Consider the following 20,483-nt stretch of genomic DNA (forward strand, 5'->3'; position numbering starts at 1 on the left):
AAAACAACGGGGTGGAAGATATCACTTTCCTTCCAGTGATGATTTGATTGTTAATATTGGTTAATATTTGTTATTTTAACATTGATGGAGAATGGACTAAAAAGATTCAGTTGGGTTCGTTCACTGATTCATTCGCTTAAAAGCTTTGTTCAAAAACACCGATCCGTTCACGAGTGAAACCTCACTGTACACAGTCATGTGTGGCTTCAAGTAAACACTGACACTTACCAAAGTCCAACTCTAGATTTACTGGACGACTGCTGAAAATGTTGGTAAGTTCTTACAATTTGTTACCGTTTTAAAACAGTAGCCTAATAAAACACTCAATGAAATGTTAAAAGTTTATTCACTAAAATGTTTTCATTATGTTCAAATATTTGTTTGAATTTATAGCCTAACTTACATATTTAAGTGTGTCACAATGCCTCTCAATGGTAATGTGCAGCACTAGCCTATATGATGAAACTGCTGTTCGGCATCAGTGTCTGGAGATTATGCAGATTTAATTTGCTGATAAATAGGTACATCAAGGTGTTGAGCTGGAAACGCCTCCTTCAGGACTGGAGAGAGAGTTTCAAACTCTATTTAATTTTGATGCTCTGCAATTTCTGTCTGAACTCATTTCTACCTTCCAACCTGAGGTTGACAAGGTACCCACTTTTAACTTATATATCATTTCTAATAGTTTTTACAGTTTGTTACTCTGTTTTAAAAGTTCAAAATATAATAGTCAATAACAATATATATATATATATATATATATATATATATAGCAAAATGGGAATGTTGATTTGTTGTGTTTTTGGAACTAACCTGCACAGTAATCCATTTAAAATAGAGGAAACTCAAATTACATATTTACTCGTAACAATGTTTGTTTATGTATTTATTTTTTGGATAAGTTTTCATTGAGAGATATTCTCACTCTTTTGCAAGGTTTTGAACTTGAGAGTTCTCCGGAAAGTTCAATTGGATCTTACTGGAGAGTTACCAGGCTTTCCGCAGGACACAGCTCACATCCGAAATGATCCCAGCTGGAGAGTTAACCCTGTTCCAGACAGATTACACTGCAGACATGTGGACATCGGTGACCTTTCACCCTGTGATACACAACGTCTTATAATGGGACTCAAATCTACTGCCCAAGGGTTACAGGTAGGACTTAGTTGTGCCAATATGATGGTGGTGACATACAGAAAAACAGTGGCAAATATATACTACAATGCACTGAATACAGAAAAGATAAAAAACAGATTCCTGGTTGTAATTATACTATTGTTCTGCTCTGTTGTAGGTTGATTTTGATGATGGCAACTGTCCAACATATCGCAATCAAATAAAGGGCATTTATAATGTTTACCTGGCTGTGCACAACCAATTCCAGGGTGAGTCTTATGTCATCTCTTGCTACTTTTTTATTAAAACTGTGATCTGGAAAGCATGTGTTAACAATTTGTCACATTTCTTATAAATAGATGTACCACCCATTTCTCAAGCTCCAGTCCTGATGCTCCGTCCTCGAGCGTGGAACATGGTGGAGCACAACATGATGGTATGGATCTGTAGTGAGCTGGTATAATGGCACAGATTAGGATATCCGCGATTTTCCATGTGTGCCACCACATATGATCATCCTTGCGAAGGGACAATCAATGAAAGTCATTCATCATAAACTCTTCTTTTGTCAGTAAATGTCTAATTTGTGTCTGTTTATATATTGCTCCAAATGGGGTTTTGGAGAGATATCTGATTCAGATTAAAGTGAAAGATTTTAATTGATATTAAAATTAAAGGGTGAATGTGATTTCACCAAGTGCAACATGTTCCTCCTGAATCAACATCTTTGTTGATCCTGGAACAACATACCAATCAACCAATCAGATTTGAGGGATTGGTTTTGTCAAGTGTAGGCTTACAACAAGGGTTAAGGGCTTCTACATCATTCTTATTCACCCATCATTTCCCTCTGATTTTAGGGATAACGTATGGGTAAGGTTAGCTTTAGGAGTAGGGTTATACAATTTTCAGACAGGAGTGTTGATCCAGGAACATGTCTTACTTGGCAAAATCCCAATGAACAAAATGAAAGATGACTAAGAAATATCTTTAGCTGTAAATGAGCTAACCCTGAATAAAAAAATATCCTTTCCTGGTAGTGAGAAGACTATGAACATCTGTTTCCCTGTAGGTGAATGGTCGAGAGGTTCCTGGTCCATTGTTTGATTTTGGTCTGCTGATGTTTCATAATGCAAAACTACTTCTTCAAAACCAGAGTGGCCCTTTTTTCTACTTGTCCAAGGTCAGTGTCAGATCATGTTACTTCATTTACTAGGACAGAACTTCAGTGTAGTATCAAACATATCCAAGAAAATCTTCATGTTTTGTTGTACAGGTTGAGAGCTACATGGAAGCCAGACTGTGGAGTCAGATTTTTTTCTGGACTGAGAAGAAGGTGCAGATCAAGATTGCATTTGATCCATTGCAGTTTTAACTACCATGCCATTTATATTCGGATATTGATTGAATTATTTCGTAGCTTGGCCTGCCAGCGGGCTGCATAAAGGCTACCGTGCTGATTGAGTGTGTCCTGGCATCATTTGAGATGGAGGAGATTTTGTATGAGCTCAAGGAACACTCTGCTGGTCTCAACTGTGGCATCTGGGATTACTCAGCTTCATTTGTCAACAAATTCGGTCAGCTCACATGCTTTCTGCAAGTTTGACGAGTTTAAACCCAATCACATCTCTTGTTAGTGACGATGGTTTGCTTTCTAGGTCATCGGGCTGATTTCCTCCTCCCTGACCGCAGTAAGTATGTAGATATGGAGAAGCGTTTTCTGCACAGCTACATGGACCTTCTAGTGCAGACGTGTCACCGCAGGGGTGCCCTAGCAACAGGTGGCATGGCAGCTTTGCTGTTGCCTAGAGACAAAGAGAGTGACCTCTACAAGACTGTACTCGCTACTGTTACCAGGCAAGATGCAAATAACAGCTCTATGGTTATGGTGATTTGAATCCAATCCATAATCACAATAAAAATGCAGTGGCACATAAATCCAAATATGGCATAAAACATTACAGTTATTTTGGATATCATATTTTCATTATGCTATAATAAGGCAGCATCACTATTACTATTGATCAGGGCTGCGATTTGTGGTCACATTAGAGAAATTTCCCATGCAAAAACAGGTCAATAGCACAGAGATGTATGAAGCACTGCTTTCTCTTGGACCACGCTGCAAATTCACGTGACCAGCTTGAACATGAGCGAAACATTGCGTGGGGAACTTTTTCGCCCTCACGCGAAACTTTCGATCACGGGAATTCTTACTGGATGATTTCGCCTGCAAAATCTCACAGAACAACTATAAATATGACGCACCTTAAATTTGATCTGTAATTCTGCACCATGAACAAATTATACCTTAAATCACTGATGCACCTTGTTTTGGCAAAGCAATCAGGCTGACAATTGTTCCCTTGCAGACGATAAAACATAGGCCTAGGGCTATTCACATTGAAGGAGGAGCACAAACCATATCTAAGGACCAGAGTATAATAGAGACTTTTTAGACTCGGAAACCACCAACCTTGGCAACCGCATAGCAGTCCTATACAGCCATTCAGAATACATAGTGATGTATTCAGAATTCAGTAGTGAGAATTCAGAACTACATAGTGATGCTGCCCTTCAAACACATCCACAACACCATAACATTGTAAGGGCCTGTTTTGTACAGGTGTACTCTAGTCAAGTTCATTACAAACTGTACTTACGTCGTTACAGTTCTGTAATCCATATTTGAACAGCCTGATCAGTCATATTAATTTTAAAATTGTAAAATTTTAAAATTGTAACATTTTAAAATTTTAATTTTTTAATTTTTAAATAAGTTATGTTAAAGCCTAGGCTACATATAATATAATGTATCTGTGCTGATCCAATTATATTTCTGTATTTGTTCTCCATACAAATGATCTTTCTCGTGTTGCTTTAGACTGAAGTTACTGGAGATCGAAGCAGGAGTTGATGGATTCATGGTTTACGACATGGACCTGATTAAGCCCATGCAAAAAGTAAGTGTCCCACTTACTATAACAGGTTGTTCATAGGTCTAATCATTGACTATCACATCACTAGCATATACTGTACATATAACAAATGTTTACATATACAAATATAAAACTCTTTGTTTCTCTCCCACAGCTGTTCCAGCTTCACTCTCACGGTCAGAACCAACTCATGCAGCTTCGTGAAGACATCAGTGTGACCCCTGAGGACTTGCTCATTATGCCTGCAGTTAGTTCAATTATATCACTACAAATCCTGTCAACTTATTAATAAATTTGTGGTCAAAGTTCCTTTCAAGGTATTTGGTGTGGTGAGGTCTTGCAAATTTGTATTATAGTTTAAATGCAGTTGCCATTATATTTAATTTTCAAGTGCTTTACATCTCTATATAGGGAGGAGTAACATTGCATGGACTGAGGTATAACATCGCTGTAGGAATCCTCTTCATTGAAGCCTGGCTTTCAGGTACAAAACTGCTTTTTTAAACACTTTTATGCTTTGTGCTCAGAAAATTTGAGGTTTTATGGATATGAACTTTTAACAACAGGCAGAGGTCATTTCTTCTATCTGGGGAAGGTTGAGGATTCGGCAACTGCAGAGATATCCAGATCTCAGGTCAGTTCACCACAATGCCCATCTCACATGGTACAATACAACGCCATCTCTTATTCTAAGAGGCTGTATTTATCAGGTTTGGCAGTGGATCCGGCACCAGGTGAGACTGGAGGATGATGGGACGGTGGTGACACGAGCTCTAGTCAGCAGCTTGGCTGACGATCTGATGGGAGATCTGAAGGCAGCCATGAATTGCCAAACAAACAGGTAGAGAATGCTGTATATAGATTCAATACATTTGTTGGAATGTACACACAAAATTAAGTGGGATTAAAGCAACAAGAGACCATGCGTTGCAGTGATTTTACCATTGGTTACAGGATGTTCTTGGGGGCGATATGAAAAAAATTACTGTTTAATTATGAAATATATAAATAACATATATAAAAATGTTAATTTTATAAAATTTAAATTCAATATATACTAATAAAGTACTAAATAAATTTTAAGCTCCTCCTCAAAGTTATATAGTTTATTAGTCTAACTCAGTGAAGTTATGAGACCCTGAACAAAGGAGGATCAGATCTTACATTACGGACATTGCAGTTTATTGTTCTCTGTTCACATCTGCACTCTTAAAAATAAAGGTTCTTTATTGGCATCAATGGTTCCATAAAGAATCTTTAATCCATGGAATCTTTCCATTGCACAAAAGGTTCCTTGTAGTGGAAAGGGGGTCTCTATATTATTACAATTTTCTTCACACTAAGAAAATAAATTTATTTTAATATCCGTTCACTGAAAGGTTCTTATGGGAACCAAAAACAGTGTGCAGTCCTCATGCATGCAGCAGGACTAAATAGCATGTTCACTGATGCTCCTAAACTGTTCATTGTCTTAAGTACTGTTCCACAGGTTCATGTGCAATAATTGTTTATAGTTCACTGAACAAGCATGAAAAACTAAAGATTGTCTAAAGATATTCCAATAAAGCATACTTGGATTTTACAAAATTGTAGTATCCTGAAAAAGGGATATTTCTTTCTTTTCTTTTTTATAATAAAGAGTTTATTAAAATTGTTTTCAGTAATTGAAATAAAGCTGAAATAAAATAGTATAGCTCTAAATATTAGATGACAAAAAGATTGAAATAAGTTGAAGTAAACTATAACTGAAATAAAAATAAAGCTAAATAGATATTTAATTAACTAAAAAGGCAAAAGCACGTAAAATTACTACAGCTTATAAACTAAAATTAAACTGAAAATATAAAAATCAAAGCTAATTAAAAAAAAAAAAAAAAATATATATATATATATATATTAGTATATAAATATTAAAATAACACTAGACTAACTGTAGGCTGTTTCACATTGTTGTGTATATATTGCCTATTTTCAACATTACTTATCCAATTAGAATTCAGTCATATATATATATATATAAAATGTAGCTGAATGAATACTGCTTTATTGGATTTTATTTAATGTCCCCCTGGGGTCTTAATATCTCAGAAAAATGCAGTATTAAAAAAATACAGTTGTTTGTCTAAATTACCATTGTAAAACTGTTACATACAGAGCTGTGCCACCTCTGATTGCACAAGAGCTCACATTGAGAAATACTGACCTTTTCTCTCCTTCCACCCTTTTTAGAGACAGAGAGAGGTTGATGACTGCTGTGTCCATGTTTCTAGAGATAGTGCAGAAGAATGATTTCCCAGAGTTCATCACTACATACCTGAACCTGGACCACACTTTCCTCAGCTCTCAGAGCCAACATGAGAACGGAACGACAGGTGCGGTGCCCAAAGCCAGACTCTAAACAAGTGTGGGATTACACAAGTCTAAAATTACTTCTACATCACAAGCAAAATCATACATCCATGAATGCATGAATATGTTGTCGTAACATTTGTGAAACTACTCTTCATACCTAGATTTTTAGACAAATAATTATGAAGATGGATCAAAATGGAGTGTAAAAAAAAGATATGAACAAAATACTTCCATGTAACATTAGCACAGTAGTAGCCTACTCGACCAATTGACTTAAAATTTTAGGCCAAAACAACTAAAAATCAAGATATGTCTAATCTGGAAAAACCTGAATATATGAGGAATCCTAATTTCAAAAGTGTTACATCTAGACCTGGACCAAGGTGAAGTTCTAAAATATTTTACAGGGTAGAAACTATGACTGCAAAATATTTTATAAAAATGAAATATTTTACTGGATCAAAATGAAGAATTTTAGAAATAAATTACAAAGAACTGGCCTTCAAATATTGTTGTGGAACATGGAGAGCCTTGGAGTCAAAAAGGTTGAGAACCATTGCTATAGAACATGAATTGAGGCTATAATTCAGTTTAATATCTTTTAAAAGTCATATTTCCAAACAACCAGTAAAAGTAACACCTAAAGGAGTAAATTTAAAACAAACACTCGCTGTAAGCACAAATTTAACTTTAGCAGCCTCTGCAAATTCTTGTGGTCTGTATTTTCTAAGAAATGAAATGGTTACATCTTACAGTGTACAACCGAATGTGGAAATTAAAAACAAAAAGAGAAGTGCATCACCGTTATGTTATTTTGTTTTATTTGTAACTGTGTGAATGTCAAATGACGGGACATTTTCTCAGAATTCAGACAGTGGTATGTTTGATGGAGAGAAAAAAAAAAATATCATAAACAGAAAGGTTGAAACCAGCATAAGGTGAACCCAAACAATGAGTGGGAGAAAAATAAAATAAGCCAAACAAACCCAAAAGAAACAGTCACAGTAAAAGGTCCAACAGAAGCCACTGCCGCCTCCAAGACGTTCACTGAATAACCGAAAGGCAGAAGAGGATGAAAGAGAAAAAAAAATAAAGAGATGCACGTCTGCCTCTCCTCGGCACTCCAGGTGACCTTTAAATCGGCTGAATTGGCCGAGTCACCTCCCGATTGACGTGGTAGTCTTCGACTGCTGGCTCCACCTGGTGGCTGATCCTGGAACTGCTTTATGCCCAGCAACACAATGCCACATTAATTCACTACCACACACTCCCCCACCCCCCTCCCCCAGGTGCCGTCATCTGCATCTCAAGGTCCGCCCCACAGGTTTGGCACACGACCACGCAAGACAAACCAGGACCAATAGTATTGCTCCTCCTGATATTATTCGGTTCTCTTTAATATTATTTGATATAAATTACTCTTAAAAACATGAGAAGCAAGATGCATGTGTCTGATAAACAGGAATTAGGCCCAATGAGTTCACTGTGACCGTCTTGATCAATCTTTCTCTGTAATACCGTTTATTCTGTTCTAGCATAAGAGACGCCATTGGCCATATAAAAAAAAAAAAAAACAAGATAGAAAGAAAAAAAAAAAAGGAGTAAAATGGGGTTTTCCCCTATTGCTTGCTCGCTTGCTCCTGTGAGTAGATGCGAAGGCAGAAGGTAACTGGTCTCGTTAGTGCAGTGGAGTCTCAACCTCTGTGGGGCGTCTGGTCTCAAAATGCTGACGGCCATAAAACGGCCACCCTGCTCACTTCCTGAAATGCTCACATCTCATTGGGCATGTCCTCGTGGTCGCAGGGGGACAGGTCTCCGTTGGTGGTCACCGCAGAGTTGTCCTGGTAACCGGGGGGCATGAAGGCTACAGCGTAGGGATAGACACCGTGGCAAGCCACTCGGTATGATTCGAGAAATTTCTCCTGCTGCGAGCCCAGACTGCCGTCCCTCAAAGCCTGGAGTGCTTCGGTGCACGTCTGATGAGAGAGATGAGAGATGTAGCATCATTCTTTTCTAGTGAAATATCACCAAATGTACACTGTTCTGTTTATGGTTTTGGTACCTGAATGGTACTGCCTGTTAGGGGCTCGTTTAAAGAAGTAGCCAGCTCAGCAGCCATGCTCTCAGAGGACGGGTCCAGAAAGACCATCATCTTAGCAGCTGCAAACAAAACAGGCAGATACTAAATGCACAGCTAAAAGAATTTAGTGGTAATACTAAAGAGTTTCACAACAACAAAGCAGTAAGGAGACAATCATGAGCAAAAATGACCATAGGTGTAGCTCAAGATTATGCGAACAAGCAGTAATGTGATTGAGTGCGTTTCATCACTCTATTGTTTCATTTTTATTATTTGTAAATCAAATCAAGTATAAATAACACATAATAAAAGTTTGGGGTTGGTGAGATTTGAAAGAAGTATCTTACACTTATCAAGACTGCAATTATTAGATAAAAAAAATCTTTTAAAATCATTTGATTTAAAATAACTGCTTTCTTTTTTTTATTTTACGTAATTTGTGATGGCAAAGCTGAATTTTCAGCATCATTACTCCAGTCTTAGGCGCCGTTCACATATCGCGCCTAAAAACGCGTAGAAAGCGCTAGGCGCGCCGCGTTCTCATTTTTCCAAAGCGCTAGGGCGGTTGCGCTCCGCGTTTGTCGTTGCTAAGCGTGGTTCTTGTCACGTGACCTACGGTGCGCTTGCGGCATTCTGAAAAGTTGAGATGTTTTTATCTCGATGCGGCGCTTCCATTATGAGCGCGCATACCGCGCGTCTACATTTGAAATAACGAACTTGAGCGTGCAAAAGACGCGATATGTGAACAGGCCCATAAGTGTCACATGATCCTTCAGAAATCATTCTAATATGCTGATTTGGTGCTCAAGAAACATTTCTTATTATTATATATGTTTTTTCCCAAGATTCTTTGATGAATAGAAAGTTCAAAAGAACAGCATTTATTTAAAACAGAAATCTTTTGTAACATTATTAATGTCTTTACTGTCACTTTTATGCATTCTTGCTGAATTCAATTATTAATTTCTTTCAAAAGATTACAAATAAAAACAGACCCCAAACTTTAGAACGATAGTGTATACTTACAATTGTACTTTTTGTAAGAAAATAGAAGTTTCTAAAAGTTCAGTAACATCACAAGTGGGTACCTGCAACTCTGTGTGGTATTGAGTTTGCATGTTTGCTCAGGAAGTTCTTGTTGAAAGTCTTGGGGTCACTCTCGCCAAACAGTTTTGTGATCTCCTGCTTCAGAACCGTCTGCACTGCCTCAGGCATGTCCTTACTGTCCGACACTGAAAACAAACACAAATCTTAGTGGACTTGCATGCTTTCGTTCTATGTGAGGAAAGTATGTCCGCCTTTGTGTACCTCCTTTGAAGAATCGCACCAAACACTGGTGGAGCCAGGGGTGATCGGGGTCCAATGAGTAAGCTCTCTTCACCGACTGCAGCATCAAAAGATACTTCTCTACAAACACAAACACACATCATGAGTTTTAAATCAGACCCGGAAACGTTATGAATCACTATGTTGAGGACATCGGTATGGTCACCTTTCCTGAGGTAGATCTCAAAGGCCAGCAGGTGCGTCTCTATTTTATTCTTTACCAAGTTCTTCAGAGGAGTCAGGAACTTAATCGCTTCTTCTAGAGGACTCTCAATCTACAGACAACAACATGACAATGTGATGAAAAATCGTAATACTTTATCCTCTAAAGAACAAGTGGCTGTGTCAACATACACACCTTTGCAAGTTTTTCTGGTATGAGCTCCTCTTTGGGTCCTCCAATCTCCTCCTCGTCCTCTTCCTTTTTCTTCTTTTGGTTCTTTAACTGTTTCTCTTTTTCAGCATTCTTCTTCTCCTCTTCTAACTGGGCTTTCTTTTGGGCACGTCTCTGTTTGTTGCGCAATTTCTTCAGCTCCTTGTCTGTCAGGTTGGCTACAGAATAAACAATTATTCAGAAAACAAAACCACCTCACATTTTTGTAAACTTTCTGCTTAAAACCTGAGGTTTGAATGCGTCGAGTTTGTTTAGTGTGCATGAAGGTACCGTTGTCGGCTTGCGACTCCTTGTTGTCATCAGAGAGCGGGTTATCGTGAAGGCTGAGGTAGATCTCGATGGCCGTACGCGCTGCCTTGAAGTAGAAAGGGTGCATACGCAACACATCCTCTAGTTTGAGCAAATCCACATAGGAGCGCAGCGTCATCTTTCGCATACAGTATGTATGGAAGTCAAACTGGTCATCCGTTATCTCCACAAAATGCTGTGAACAGCAAGATGAAAGTGTCAGGATATTTCGGACCATTCATCTTGAACTAGCTTTGTGTTAAACCAACAGATTTAGCACTGAGGTGTTAAACTACAGATTAAAAGTCGAAGTAAACATCTGACAGTGTCTAATGCTGTAGGACTTACCCTTTCAATTTCATGGCACTTCTTCAGCGCCTCTCCATATTTGTTCAAGGACTTGTAGGCCAGAGCACATTCTGTCTGGAACCACATGCACTGCATCTCATTCAGATTCTCTACCGCAGAGGTTCCTTCCTGCAGGAAACAACAAAGATCAGATACACTCAGATTGATACATTTTTGGCACTAAGACAGATCATTCCTGGAAAAATAAATGTGAGAAATTAAAAAAGGTCAATATAAAAGGTCAAAAGGAAAGCAAGTCCCACCAGTTAGTTACAAGTGCTAAGTGAATTACCAGTTAAAGCATTACCAGTCAAATTTTTTTTTTTTGGTTAAAAAATTGACTCCTTAAACATTACTGAAACGTAGTCTTTCAACGTAATTGGCCTCTGTCTTTCAAAGGGACTTTAAATATTAGCTAAAGGAACATACTTGGATTCAAAGTTTGGGGACATGAAGATTTTATGTTTTTGAAAGAAGTCTTTTATGCTCACAAAGGCTGCATTCAACCAATCAAATATACAGTAAAAACTGTAATCGGGGGAATATTATTACAATTTAAAATAACAGCTATCTGTTTTAACGTATTTTAAAATGAAAATTATTCCTGTTAAGGTAAAGTAATTAATGAGAAGAACAGCATTATTTGAAATAAAAAAACTTTTGTAACATTCTAAATGTCTTTACTGTCACTTCAGATCAGTTTAATGCATTCTCTGTGAATAAAAGTATTAATCTCTTGAACAAAATCTTACAGACTCCAAATTGAATTGTAGTGTAAAGGGCTTGACATTAACGTTTTTGCTCACCAGCAAAAAATGTGTAAAATGGGTTTTTCTCCTATTGCTTGCTCATAATTTCACAGCAGGTATGTTAGGTTGCTGTCACTTTAAAACCAGATGCATGGATCTATCATCCATGCGTTTCCTTTCTCAACTGTTTAAGTTCACTTAAAACATAACTGACAGTGTTTACGTGAAAACTCGCCAAGACCGTCATTTTGACATTATTTCGTGTGTATTTGACTGTTTAAGCACAATAAGTAAATTTAATACTGAGAGGCGGCTTTACGTGTGTGCACTTTGGGTGAGAGCACAAATTATGCGAGAATGAGTTAATAACGCACAATAGTTTAAAAGACTACAAATTAAAAATGTATATATTTATTATATATAAAATTCAACCCGCCTAAGTGGCTAGTAGGAATGACTGCTTTATACACCACTGCTGAAATCCACCCGCGGGTTGGCAGTTGTTAATGTCAAGCCCTGGTAGTGTATATGCAATAATTGGTGTTATTTGAGCTTAACCACACTAACCCGTGTGAACTTGGAACACATCTCTTCAGCCTCCTTGATAAGGCCAGCCTTGAGCAAATACTTGGCACACTTGGAGTTGATGAAGCGGTCAGCAGTGTCCAGAGCCTGGGCCTCGTCCATCCACCGAGCAGCTTCACGGATGTTACCCGCATGCTTTCAAGAGAACAAGAGCGAGATGGAAAATAAGTCACTCTCTCAAGTTAACCTGTTTAATGGTTCAGGTTCTGTCTCGAGAATATTTTGAAACACTTCACAAACGGAAAGGTGTGTCATTTCGTTAACTCCTGATGCAAAGTACCCAAGTTTGTTTCCTCGACCCAAGTATGTTTTACCTTGTATATCTTCGCCTTGATGAGGAAGAGCTCTATGAGGGTGGGGGTGCTTTCAATGGCTGTGTTGATGTATTCCAGGGCAAGCGTCTGTTTGCTGATATGGTTGAAATGCTGGGCCAGGAAAAACTGAACCCACAGTAGAGTGGTGGGTGGCTCCGTTTTTCCATCATCTACAAATTCAGCAACACATGTCCACAGTGAGAAATTTGGCACCATCCACACCATTACAAGGCAAGGCAAGTTTATTTATTTAACATATCATACACAATGGTAATTCAAAGGGCTTTACATAGAAAAGGAATTAAAATAATCATAAAATAATCACAACATATGCATAAGAAATAAAAATAGCATGCATAAGAAAAAAAATTACAATCGTATTTAACTAAAGGCTAAAATACTATTCCTATAATACTATTACTTCAACTGCCACCCATCATTAAAATCAGTTTACAAGTACTCACCATTTTGGTTGAACATTTTACAGGATCTTAAACTTTTTTCATAGCCCACAACTAACTCCTCAATAATCGCTACCTGCAAAAGACGGAAAGACATTTTCTAATTTGTTGAAGTGCAGAACTTTCTACACATCTCTAGGTCATAGTGTCATCTCACCTTGTCTTTGTGGTGGTAGAGTGATTTGAGTGTGGTAAAGACAGGTGGGCATCCTTTGCTAAAGTTCATCCTCAGGTAGCGATCCAAACACTCTCTAAACTTCTCACCTGCGAGAAACAAATGCGGTCATATACAAAGACACATTATGAGAGCATAACAGCCTTATTGATTTGACAAGACTGACCTGTGAGGAAGCTGAGAGGAAGTCTTCTTGGCACCAGGCCTTTGGGATACTTAACCCAGGCATCTTCATAGATTTTCTGCTTCTCCTCGACACTCTCTGAAAGCAGCATGACATAATAAGGGCTAATAGAAATGAAAATCAGCCAAGATTTGCTGCGTTCAGGATAATGTGCGTTTACTTGGTTTGAGTGCTTTTTCCAGCCCTTGATAGTAGCTCCAGTTCTCAGGGTTTCTCTCCAGCAGTCGGCGGTAAACCTCCGTAGCTTCACCAGCCCGGTCTAACTTCAGAAGCAGCTCTCCTACACACATACCAACACACTTTGCTTTAGAGAAACTGTGACAGCCCATGATAATCGAGTTCCCAGACAACACACAAAAGGATGCATCCTTATTAAAGTTCTAGCTAACAGCTGTAATATACAGATTTATATTAAATGGTGTTGTTTTGTCTAAATAAATTAAAAATACACTACCATTCAAAAGTTTGGGATCAGTAATTTATTTTATTTTTTTAAGAAATTAAAACTGATCAAAGTGGGCAATACAGATACTTATGTTACAAAAGATCTCCCCTATCTAAAATAAATGCTGTTCTTTGATCATACGATTCAACAAGGATTCTGTTTTCAACATCGATAATAAGAAATGTTTCTTGAGCATCAAATCAGCATATCAGAATGATTTCTGAAGGATCATGTGACACTGAAGACTGGAGTAATAAAGCTGAAAATTCACCTTTGAATCACAGGAATAACGAATATTTTAAAATGTATTGAAATAGAAAACAGTTATTTTATATTGTAATAATATTTTACAATATTATATTAATTTGCTGTATTTTGACCAAATAAATGCATCTTCGATGAGCATAAGAGACTTCTTTCAAAAACATTAAAAAAAATCTTACTGACCCCTTTTCAACAATAGTTAAATAACAAAAAAACAAAAAAAATGTATAAGTGAATTTAGGCATCACAACATTATATTGTGCAGTATTTAAATATGATTATTCATTTTGAGATTTGCTAAAACTTTTAAATATTAACTAAGTGAGCATTAGATGGCAACAAGGAAAGTAAAAAGGAAAGCATGCACAGTTAAACATAAAAAAATACAAGACCATCTAATATCAGCCAATAACTGACACATTATTGAACTGAACATCCCCCTGACACATTTATAAATACACACCTCGTATCTCCTCTACAGCCAGTTTGTCACAGATCTGTTTTTCATAGTTGGTCAGGTGATCAAGGGCTTCTTTGATAAGCCCGGCCTCCCTCAACAGCTGATTCTGATACAGCAAAAGCTCGCTGTACTCGTAATCCACTTTCTCTGGAGACGTCTGAAATACAATCATCCACAATCTTCAGTGGCATTCAAAAACAAACACAAGGTGGTATCCCCTACCCAAGCTTTTCACAAAAATAAACAGTGCAGATGACACAACTGCCAGGAAGTGATGAAAAAATACCTGTTGTGTTTTGCGGAACTCTTCCACTATCTTAGCCGCCATCTCATAATCTTCCAGAAGGTGGTACGCAATGGCATATCCAATCCAGGAGGCTCTTTGAGCTGGACGCAACTGCAGTAACTGGTACCTGGTCTCCTGTGAGAGAGAAATGAGAGAAGTGACAATTCTTATAATGTGCATATTTCAAATTTAAAATAAATACAAATATGAATTATGATACAAAACATAATATCACCGTAACAATTTGAGTGAAAAAATATAACTCAACAGTATTTTAACTCAACATTGTAATTTCCTGACATACTTATACAAGCACTTCCATTCAAAATAACTTACCCGGTAACCTTCGAGGTCTCTCATTTGGATCTGCAGCAGTGAGAGATCTCTGAGGATCTGCAGATTGTCTTTGTCCCATTTAAGAGCATTCCTGTAGCACTTGATGGCCTCGTCATACTTCTTATCCGAGCGCTGAAGCAAACCGTACACGTGCCAACCTGAAGAAGAGTTAAGGACAGGAAACTGCACTGCGCCTATTGCTGAATGATTGGGGGGGGATTTATCAGAAATTTACAAATTCTGATAAATCGATTTTTCTGCTAAAAATTGTGATTGCTATTCATATATATATATATATATATATATATATATATATATATATATATATATATGCTACAGGTTTGCAGTGCTTTTATGTAGGGCTGCACAATTTAGCCCAAAATGTTGTGATTATATCATTATGACTTAGTAATAAATAATTGTTATTACAACTATTTAAATTTTTATTGCTAAATAAAATTGTTAAACAACAAGAAATATTTACATGTAAAAAATATTTAAGAAAAATAATAATAAAAAACTATTACATTTAACATTTAATTAACTTATGTTGTGAGATAATCAGTGCCGTACAGTTACAAAGTACCTCAAACTGGGTTTCATTCACTAGTAGTTACGTACAATGTTCATACAAAGCAAAAATTACTAATACTTCTTTTGACAATGCTTTTCATGAATCTACTGACAATGGGAAAAGTGTTAAGGATACAGACATGACTCTTCAGATCGTTTCGTAAACCTCGTCGCACTAGATCATACGCCTCCTCCTTTCGGCCCAAGCAATTCAGAGTCAGTCCCTTCATTGCGAGGGTCTCTGAGGGATGGGGGAAAAAAAAGAAAAAGAGATGATCATACTCTCAACCAATTTAATTATTCAAAATGATGAGAAAATGAAGTAATTAATGTCAGAGAATGGTCTTACCTCCGTGTTCGGCAAACTTCGGGTTGAACAGGATCTGTTTGCAAAACTTGAGGCCATTTCTGTACTGCTTGTGTTCGTAGCATCTCTGCAAGACATCAAACGGGAAAAGCACGCTCACTAAAAACACTTTCACGGCGTATAAGGCAAAATGAAAGTATGGTAGAGGTGTGTGGTTAGAGATGTACAGCTTCTGAACACTTCAAACCAGAAACATCAAACCAGAACCTCACTGAAAGTAGGTGTGAGACGGATAATAACCCATGCACACTGAGTCTATGATACAAATGTGGATCACCTTGGCACTATGTGACGGCACAAGAGAACACAAAGGTTAAAAGATTTCATGAACTCCTGCAAAGACATGCGCTGGATAATCAAGTAAATCTGAGAAGGCGGCTGCACCTTCTGTAACAATGTCCCTCTTACAGATCTGCTGTATTTTTGATGTAACTCTTATTAAAGTACTTCACAATGCAGAGTTCCTACACATTTTCCATTTCAAAATTCCATACTTTTCCAGACCTCCAAACAATTTTTCAGACCATATTTAACACAAATGGTTCATACAGCATTATTTTTGATATAGTCATCTGTAAATATTTAATTTTCACAGTTTTTCTTTGGTTTTCTCGAAATAACATTCGCTTACCTGATGAGAAGAAACCTAAAACAGTTTATAACCTGCATATATTCACCTCTGACAAATCAATTTGATATTGTAGGTCTGATGTTGCATGATCACCAAACAGCAAAAGTACAGTCTGATTTAGGCGATCAGTAAACTTTTACCATGAAAACACTCTGCATGTAGGACTGCGTATTGAAAAATTTCACGATTCGATTCAAATTTGATTCACAAGTTTGCGATTAAATTTCATTCAATATCGATTAATTAGTGTATCTATCATGTACAGTACATGGAAAATTCTCAAGGAAATAAAATGTCTCAACTAATGCTGCAAACTATACAGGGAACCCCAGTTGGTACATTACTAAAACATTAAAGGTTAAAATCAACTGATTTGTATAGGCTACTTACATTTAAATTATAGCCTACATAAGGAAGTTTTTACACTAATAACTTTATAACTTTTTATTGGCATAATTATGCTTTTACTTGTTTTAAAGAAATATATAAACAGTTAAATAGCGGCTCTGATAAAACGATTTAATTAAAGATAAAAGATTTATTCAAAGATACATTAAATATTGAAGAACATGTTAAGTAAAAATACAATGAATATGCAATATAGTGCATTATATTTAGCAAAATACTCCTCTAGCGTTCGTTTTTCAAGCTGACTAACAGGTTTATGGTCATTGAATGGCTTTTCTGAGGTAAATGTAACATTAAAAATTGTTTTATAGATGTCTTCCCGCAGTTGAAACACTGATTGAGTGATTACGTGACATGATACGGATTTCGGTAAGTTGTACTGTATCTCTTAACATTCCTTCTGATGTTTGTTCATGTTTATTTGGTGCTGTAACAAGTAGTCAAGCGGAAGAGATGATCAGTACATGTGCGCTGCTGCTTTGTTTGAACTGAGGCGCTACACAAACCATCACACAACATTAAAGAGCACCAAAACAGTATTTATTGTTTGAATTTTGTAATAAAATGGACAGAATTTGAAAGCTGAGACTTTGTTTCACATCAAAAGTAACAATGCACAAAGCTTACTGTGATTTATTGGATGGGAGGCGTACTACAACGTTTTTTTTATTCATCAAGTGAAAACAGCATAGACTAAAAGATTGATTCTAGGGATTTAAGAATTGATAATGGTTCATAAAAATGAGAATCCATTAAAATCGAGAAATTTATACTTTTAACTCACCTCTCTATCTGCTTGTATGATACGTTTATTTTTTGAAATTCTTATTTTTGTACTTCAGAAAACTGAATGGGGCAATAGTCTGGAAAAACACATTTTTCCATACTTATCCAGATATGGAAATTACTCAAATCAAATTCCATACTTTTCCAAACAGCACATTAGGAACCCTGACAATGCTACTAAAACACCTGTGGCAGGCTCAGAAGAAAAAAGGCTATGATGGTGAGACGCTGATTACAAACAGATTCCAATCTACTTTGGTCACCACAACAGTTTTGACATCCCATGAAAGCTGTCTGCCAAATTTCGACATAACAGTAACGTGAAGGAATGCCCTCCTAACATAAGCATGTTTAATGCACTGCTGTTCGCATTATCATGACTAAAAGTAATGTGTGAGTTGAAAAAATTTAAATCACAATAAAGACTTCTAGCAATTCAAGCTTCCTCCATGTGCCAGAAGAGAAACATGTTAGAAAACTCAAATGAACCAACGTCAGATTACTTAAAATGTCTAACTTTGCATTCTGGAAGAAGAAAAGTCAGGATAGTCTAATAATCAGAAATAACAACTACTTGGGGCTGTTTCATGATGACTGGTCATTAATACACATTACTAAGAGCAAAGACTGGACAAGCAGCAGTTGAGTCACTTTGACCTAAAACAACATCCAAAAGCACAAAGAATTTCATAAGAACAAAAGTGCTTCAGAGCATCTCCAAAGCCACTCCTCCTTCAAAACACGCACCAAAACAGAACAGCACCAAAAAACTTGCACGCGCAGCAGATTCTGCAAAGCGTCATGAGACAAGAGACGGCGTTAAATTACCTCATGTCTCAAAGCACATTACATTGCCATAATAATAAACTTAACTTACAGAACACTTGTACCACCTGACTGCTGCACTTTAATTTCGGCATTGATAGTGCTGACATAGAAACGCATAAATCCGAGTCTAAGGACATGAACAGCTCCGGGTAGAACATCACAGGTTGCCATCTTATATTATGGTAACGACATGGCGTGAACGCAGTTGTTTTGGTTAAGGAGGAACTGTCCGGTGACGGTGTCTACAACGCGCTGATGACATGTGATGTCTGTATGAGCAGGGTGCTTGGAAGTATGGAAATAGATACGTTGACAGGCAGGTAAGACGACGTCATATCAATGTATTCGGACCGAATGAAATGATTGGACGAACATTTTTTTGTCCTGAGACTTCCACAGAAGATATATATATACATGTTTTAATATTAAAGACCACTTCTATTAATGTTGGCTATCATGATGTGAAGAGAGTTTCAACCATTATAACAGAAGTGTTTATAAAACAAATTGCCTACCCTACCTTTAACGGGGTTAATCAATATATATTGCAGGCACTTAATATAAAAAAAAAAATGACTGACTCATCTTGCATTAATTACACAGAATTGTGTTAACCAAAATCTATCTAGTAACGTTATGATAACGTCCCACTCCCTGATATCACCACCACACGTGATTAATGAGTTAGTTTGTCCAGTTAGCATCTGACAGCAGTTTTTGAGGAGTGGCGTTCAGGTACTAATAAAAGTGTCAATACACAATAATAAAGGTTGATTTAAAGTATTTTTCCCAATTAAACGTGCGTAACAATCCTGTACACACTAACGTAACTATTGCAATATTGCCTTCGTGCTTTAATGCACTGCTGTTATTTGGCGGTTGGTGTTGCTTTAAATGGATTAACTTTCATACTGTTAACTTGTACGGTGACTAATCGATTCAACTCCGTGTTTTGACATGATTTAAAGCACGAAACTCTCAAACACCACACGATGTTATTGGTACAGATTTATAACGCGACCTTATAACACTGTTTAATGATTATTCCGGCCACAGCTATCAAATCACTGATCTTTGCGCTTAACGTGCTAAGGTAGTTAGCTGCTCGGTGTCAGGCAAGTTCATCTGCTCTCAAAGTGCGTGAATGTGCATGAGCTAATAGTCATGTTACGAGTATTAAAGCAACGCCAATGCTCTCTCTTAGCTTGCAAAATACTCTTAGGAGGTTTCTCGTGAGGTCAGCAGAGAGAGATCCTGGCTAAAATAGGAAGGCGACTGGCACACGCTTCCTTTCTATTATTAACGATCCAGCGTTCGTTTGCAGATATATTTCCCCCAACTTACCAATATTCTCTTAAAGAGAGCGTTCTCCTTCGGCGGCAGAGTTATCGAAGGCATGCTTCTAGCTTTTAAGTGTTGAACACCGTGACTTTGCTCTAATCATGAATCGGAATCCGCGATCTTCTGGCCGGATTGTCTGCTGTATCGTAAAAGCCCCCCGAACTTCGCTGTCTGGGGCTTCTCGACTTCACGTGGTGACAGCAGGCCCCCCTTCAGAACCAAAATGGCGACGCTGCTTCTCCCCGGGTCAAACGGTGAACTGCGCATGCGTCGAGTGTGCAGCATTTCCGAGGCGGGGATGAAATAGTCTTTTTATATATATTTTATTTTATTTATTTTAATATATTATAAAATTAAGATATATAATTATATGAAATAAATACACAAAGTGTAAGAAAATGACAGTTTGCCTTTTTGACGTTATTTTAATTATAATTATTATAATGA

The 20,483-nt window shown here is 37.2% G+C and overlaps 2 protein-coding genes across 2 annotated transcripts; one reads left to right on the top strand and one right to left on the bottom strand.

Moving 5' to 3' along the window:
* The first annotated feature begins 179 nt into the window (after positions 1-179).
* On the top strand, positions 180-7,469 carry ugl (ureidoglycolate lyase). Its single transcript, XM_084133261.1, has 15 exons — positions 180-272; positions 522-650; positions 937-1,155; positions 1,295-1,385; positions 1,476-1,552; positions 2,189-2,299; positions 2,393-2,452; positions 2,537-2,693; positions 2,775-2,973; positions 4,001-4,079; positions 4,210-4,302; positions 4,467-4,539; positions 4,622-4,689; positions 4,766-4,896; positions 6,285-7,469. Exons 1-15 carry the CDS (start codon positions 267-269, stop codon positions 6,451-6,453), a joined length of 1,662 nt encoding a protein of 553 aa, XP_083989387.1. The 5' UTR covers positions 180-266; the 3' UTR covers positions 6,454-7,469.
* On the bottom strand, positions 7,206-20,312 carry naa15a (N-alpha-acetyltransferase 15, NatA auxiliary subunit a). Its single transcript, XM_084133260.1, has 20 exons — positions 20,040-20,312; positions 16,025-16,109; positions 15,812-15,916; positions 15,103-15,260; positions 14,767-14,901; positions 14,484-14,637; positions 13,472-13,591; positions 13,294-13,389; positions 13,110-13,216; positions 12,956-13,028; positions 12,492-12,661; positions 12,160-12,312; positions 10,844-10,972; positions 10,478-10,691; positions 10,172-10,365; positions 9,980-10,088; positions 9,796-9,894; positions 9,576-9,719; positions 8,470-8,567; positions 7,206-8,383 (listed from the first exon to the last, which is right to left on the bottom strand). The coding sequence occupies exons 1-20, from the start codon at positions 20,091-20,093 to the stop codon at positions 8,177-8,179; spliced, it is 2,604 nt and encodes an 867-aa protein (XP_083989386.1). The 5' UTR covers positions 20,094-20,312; the 3' UTR covers positions 7,206-8,176.
* Between the last annotated feature and the right edge of the window lie 171 nt (positions 20,313-20,483).

This window comes from Abramis brama (genome assembly GCF_963993115.1).
Source record: "Abramis brama genome assembly, chromosome: 13".
Lineage (NCBI taxonomy): Eukaryota > Metazoa > Chordata > Actinopteri > Cypriniformes > Leuciscidae > Abramis > Abramis brama.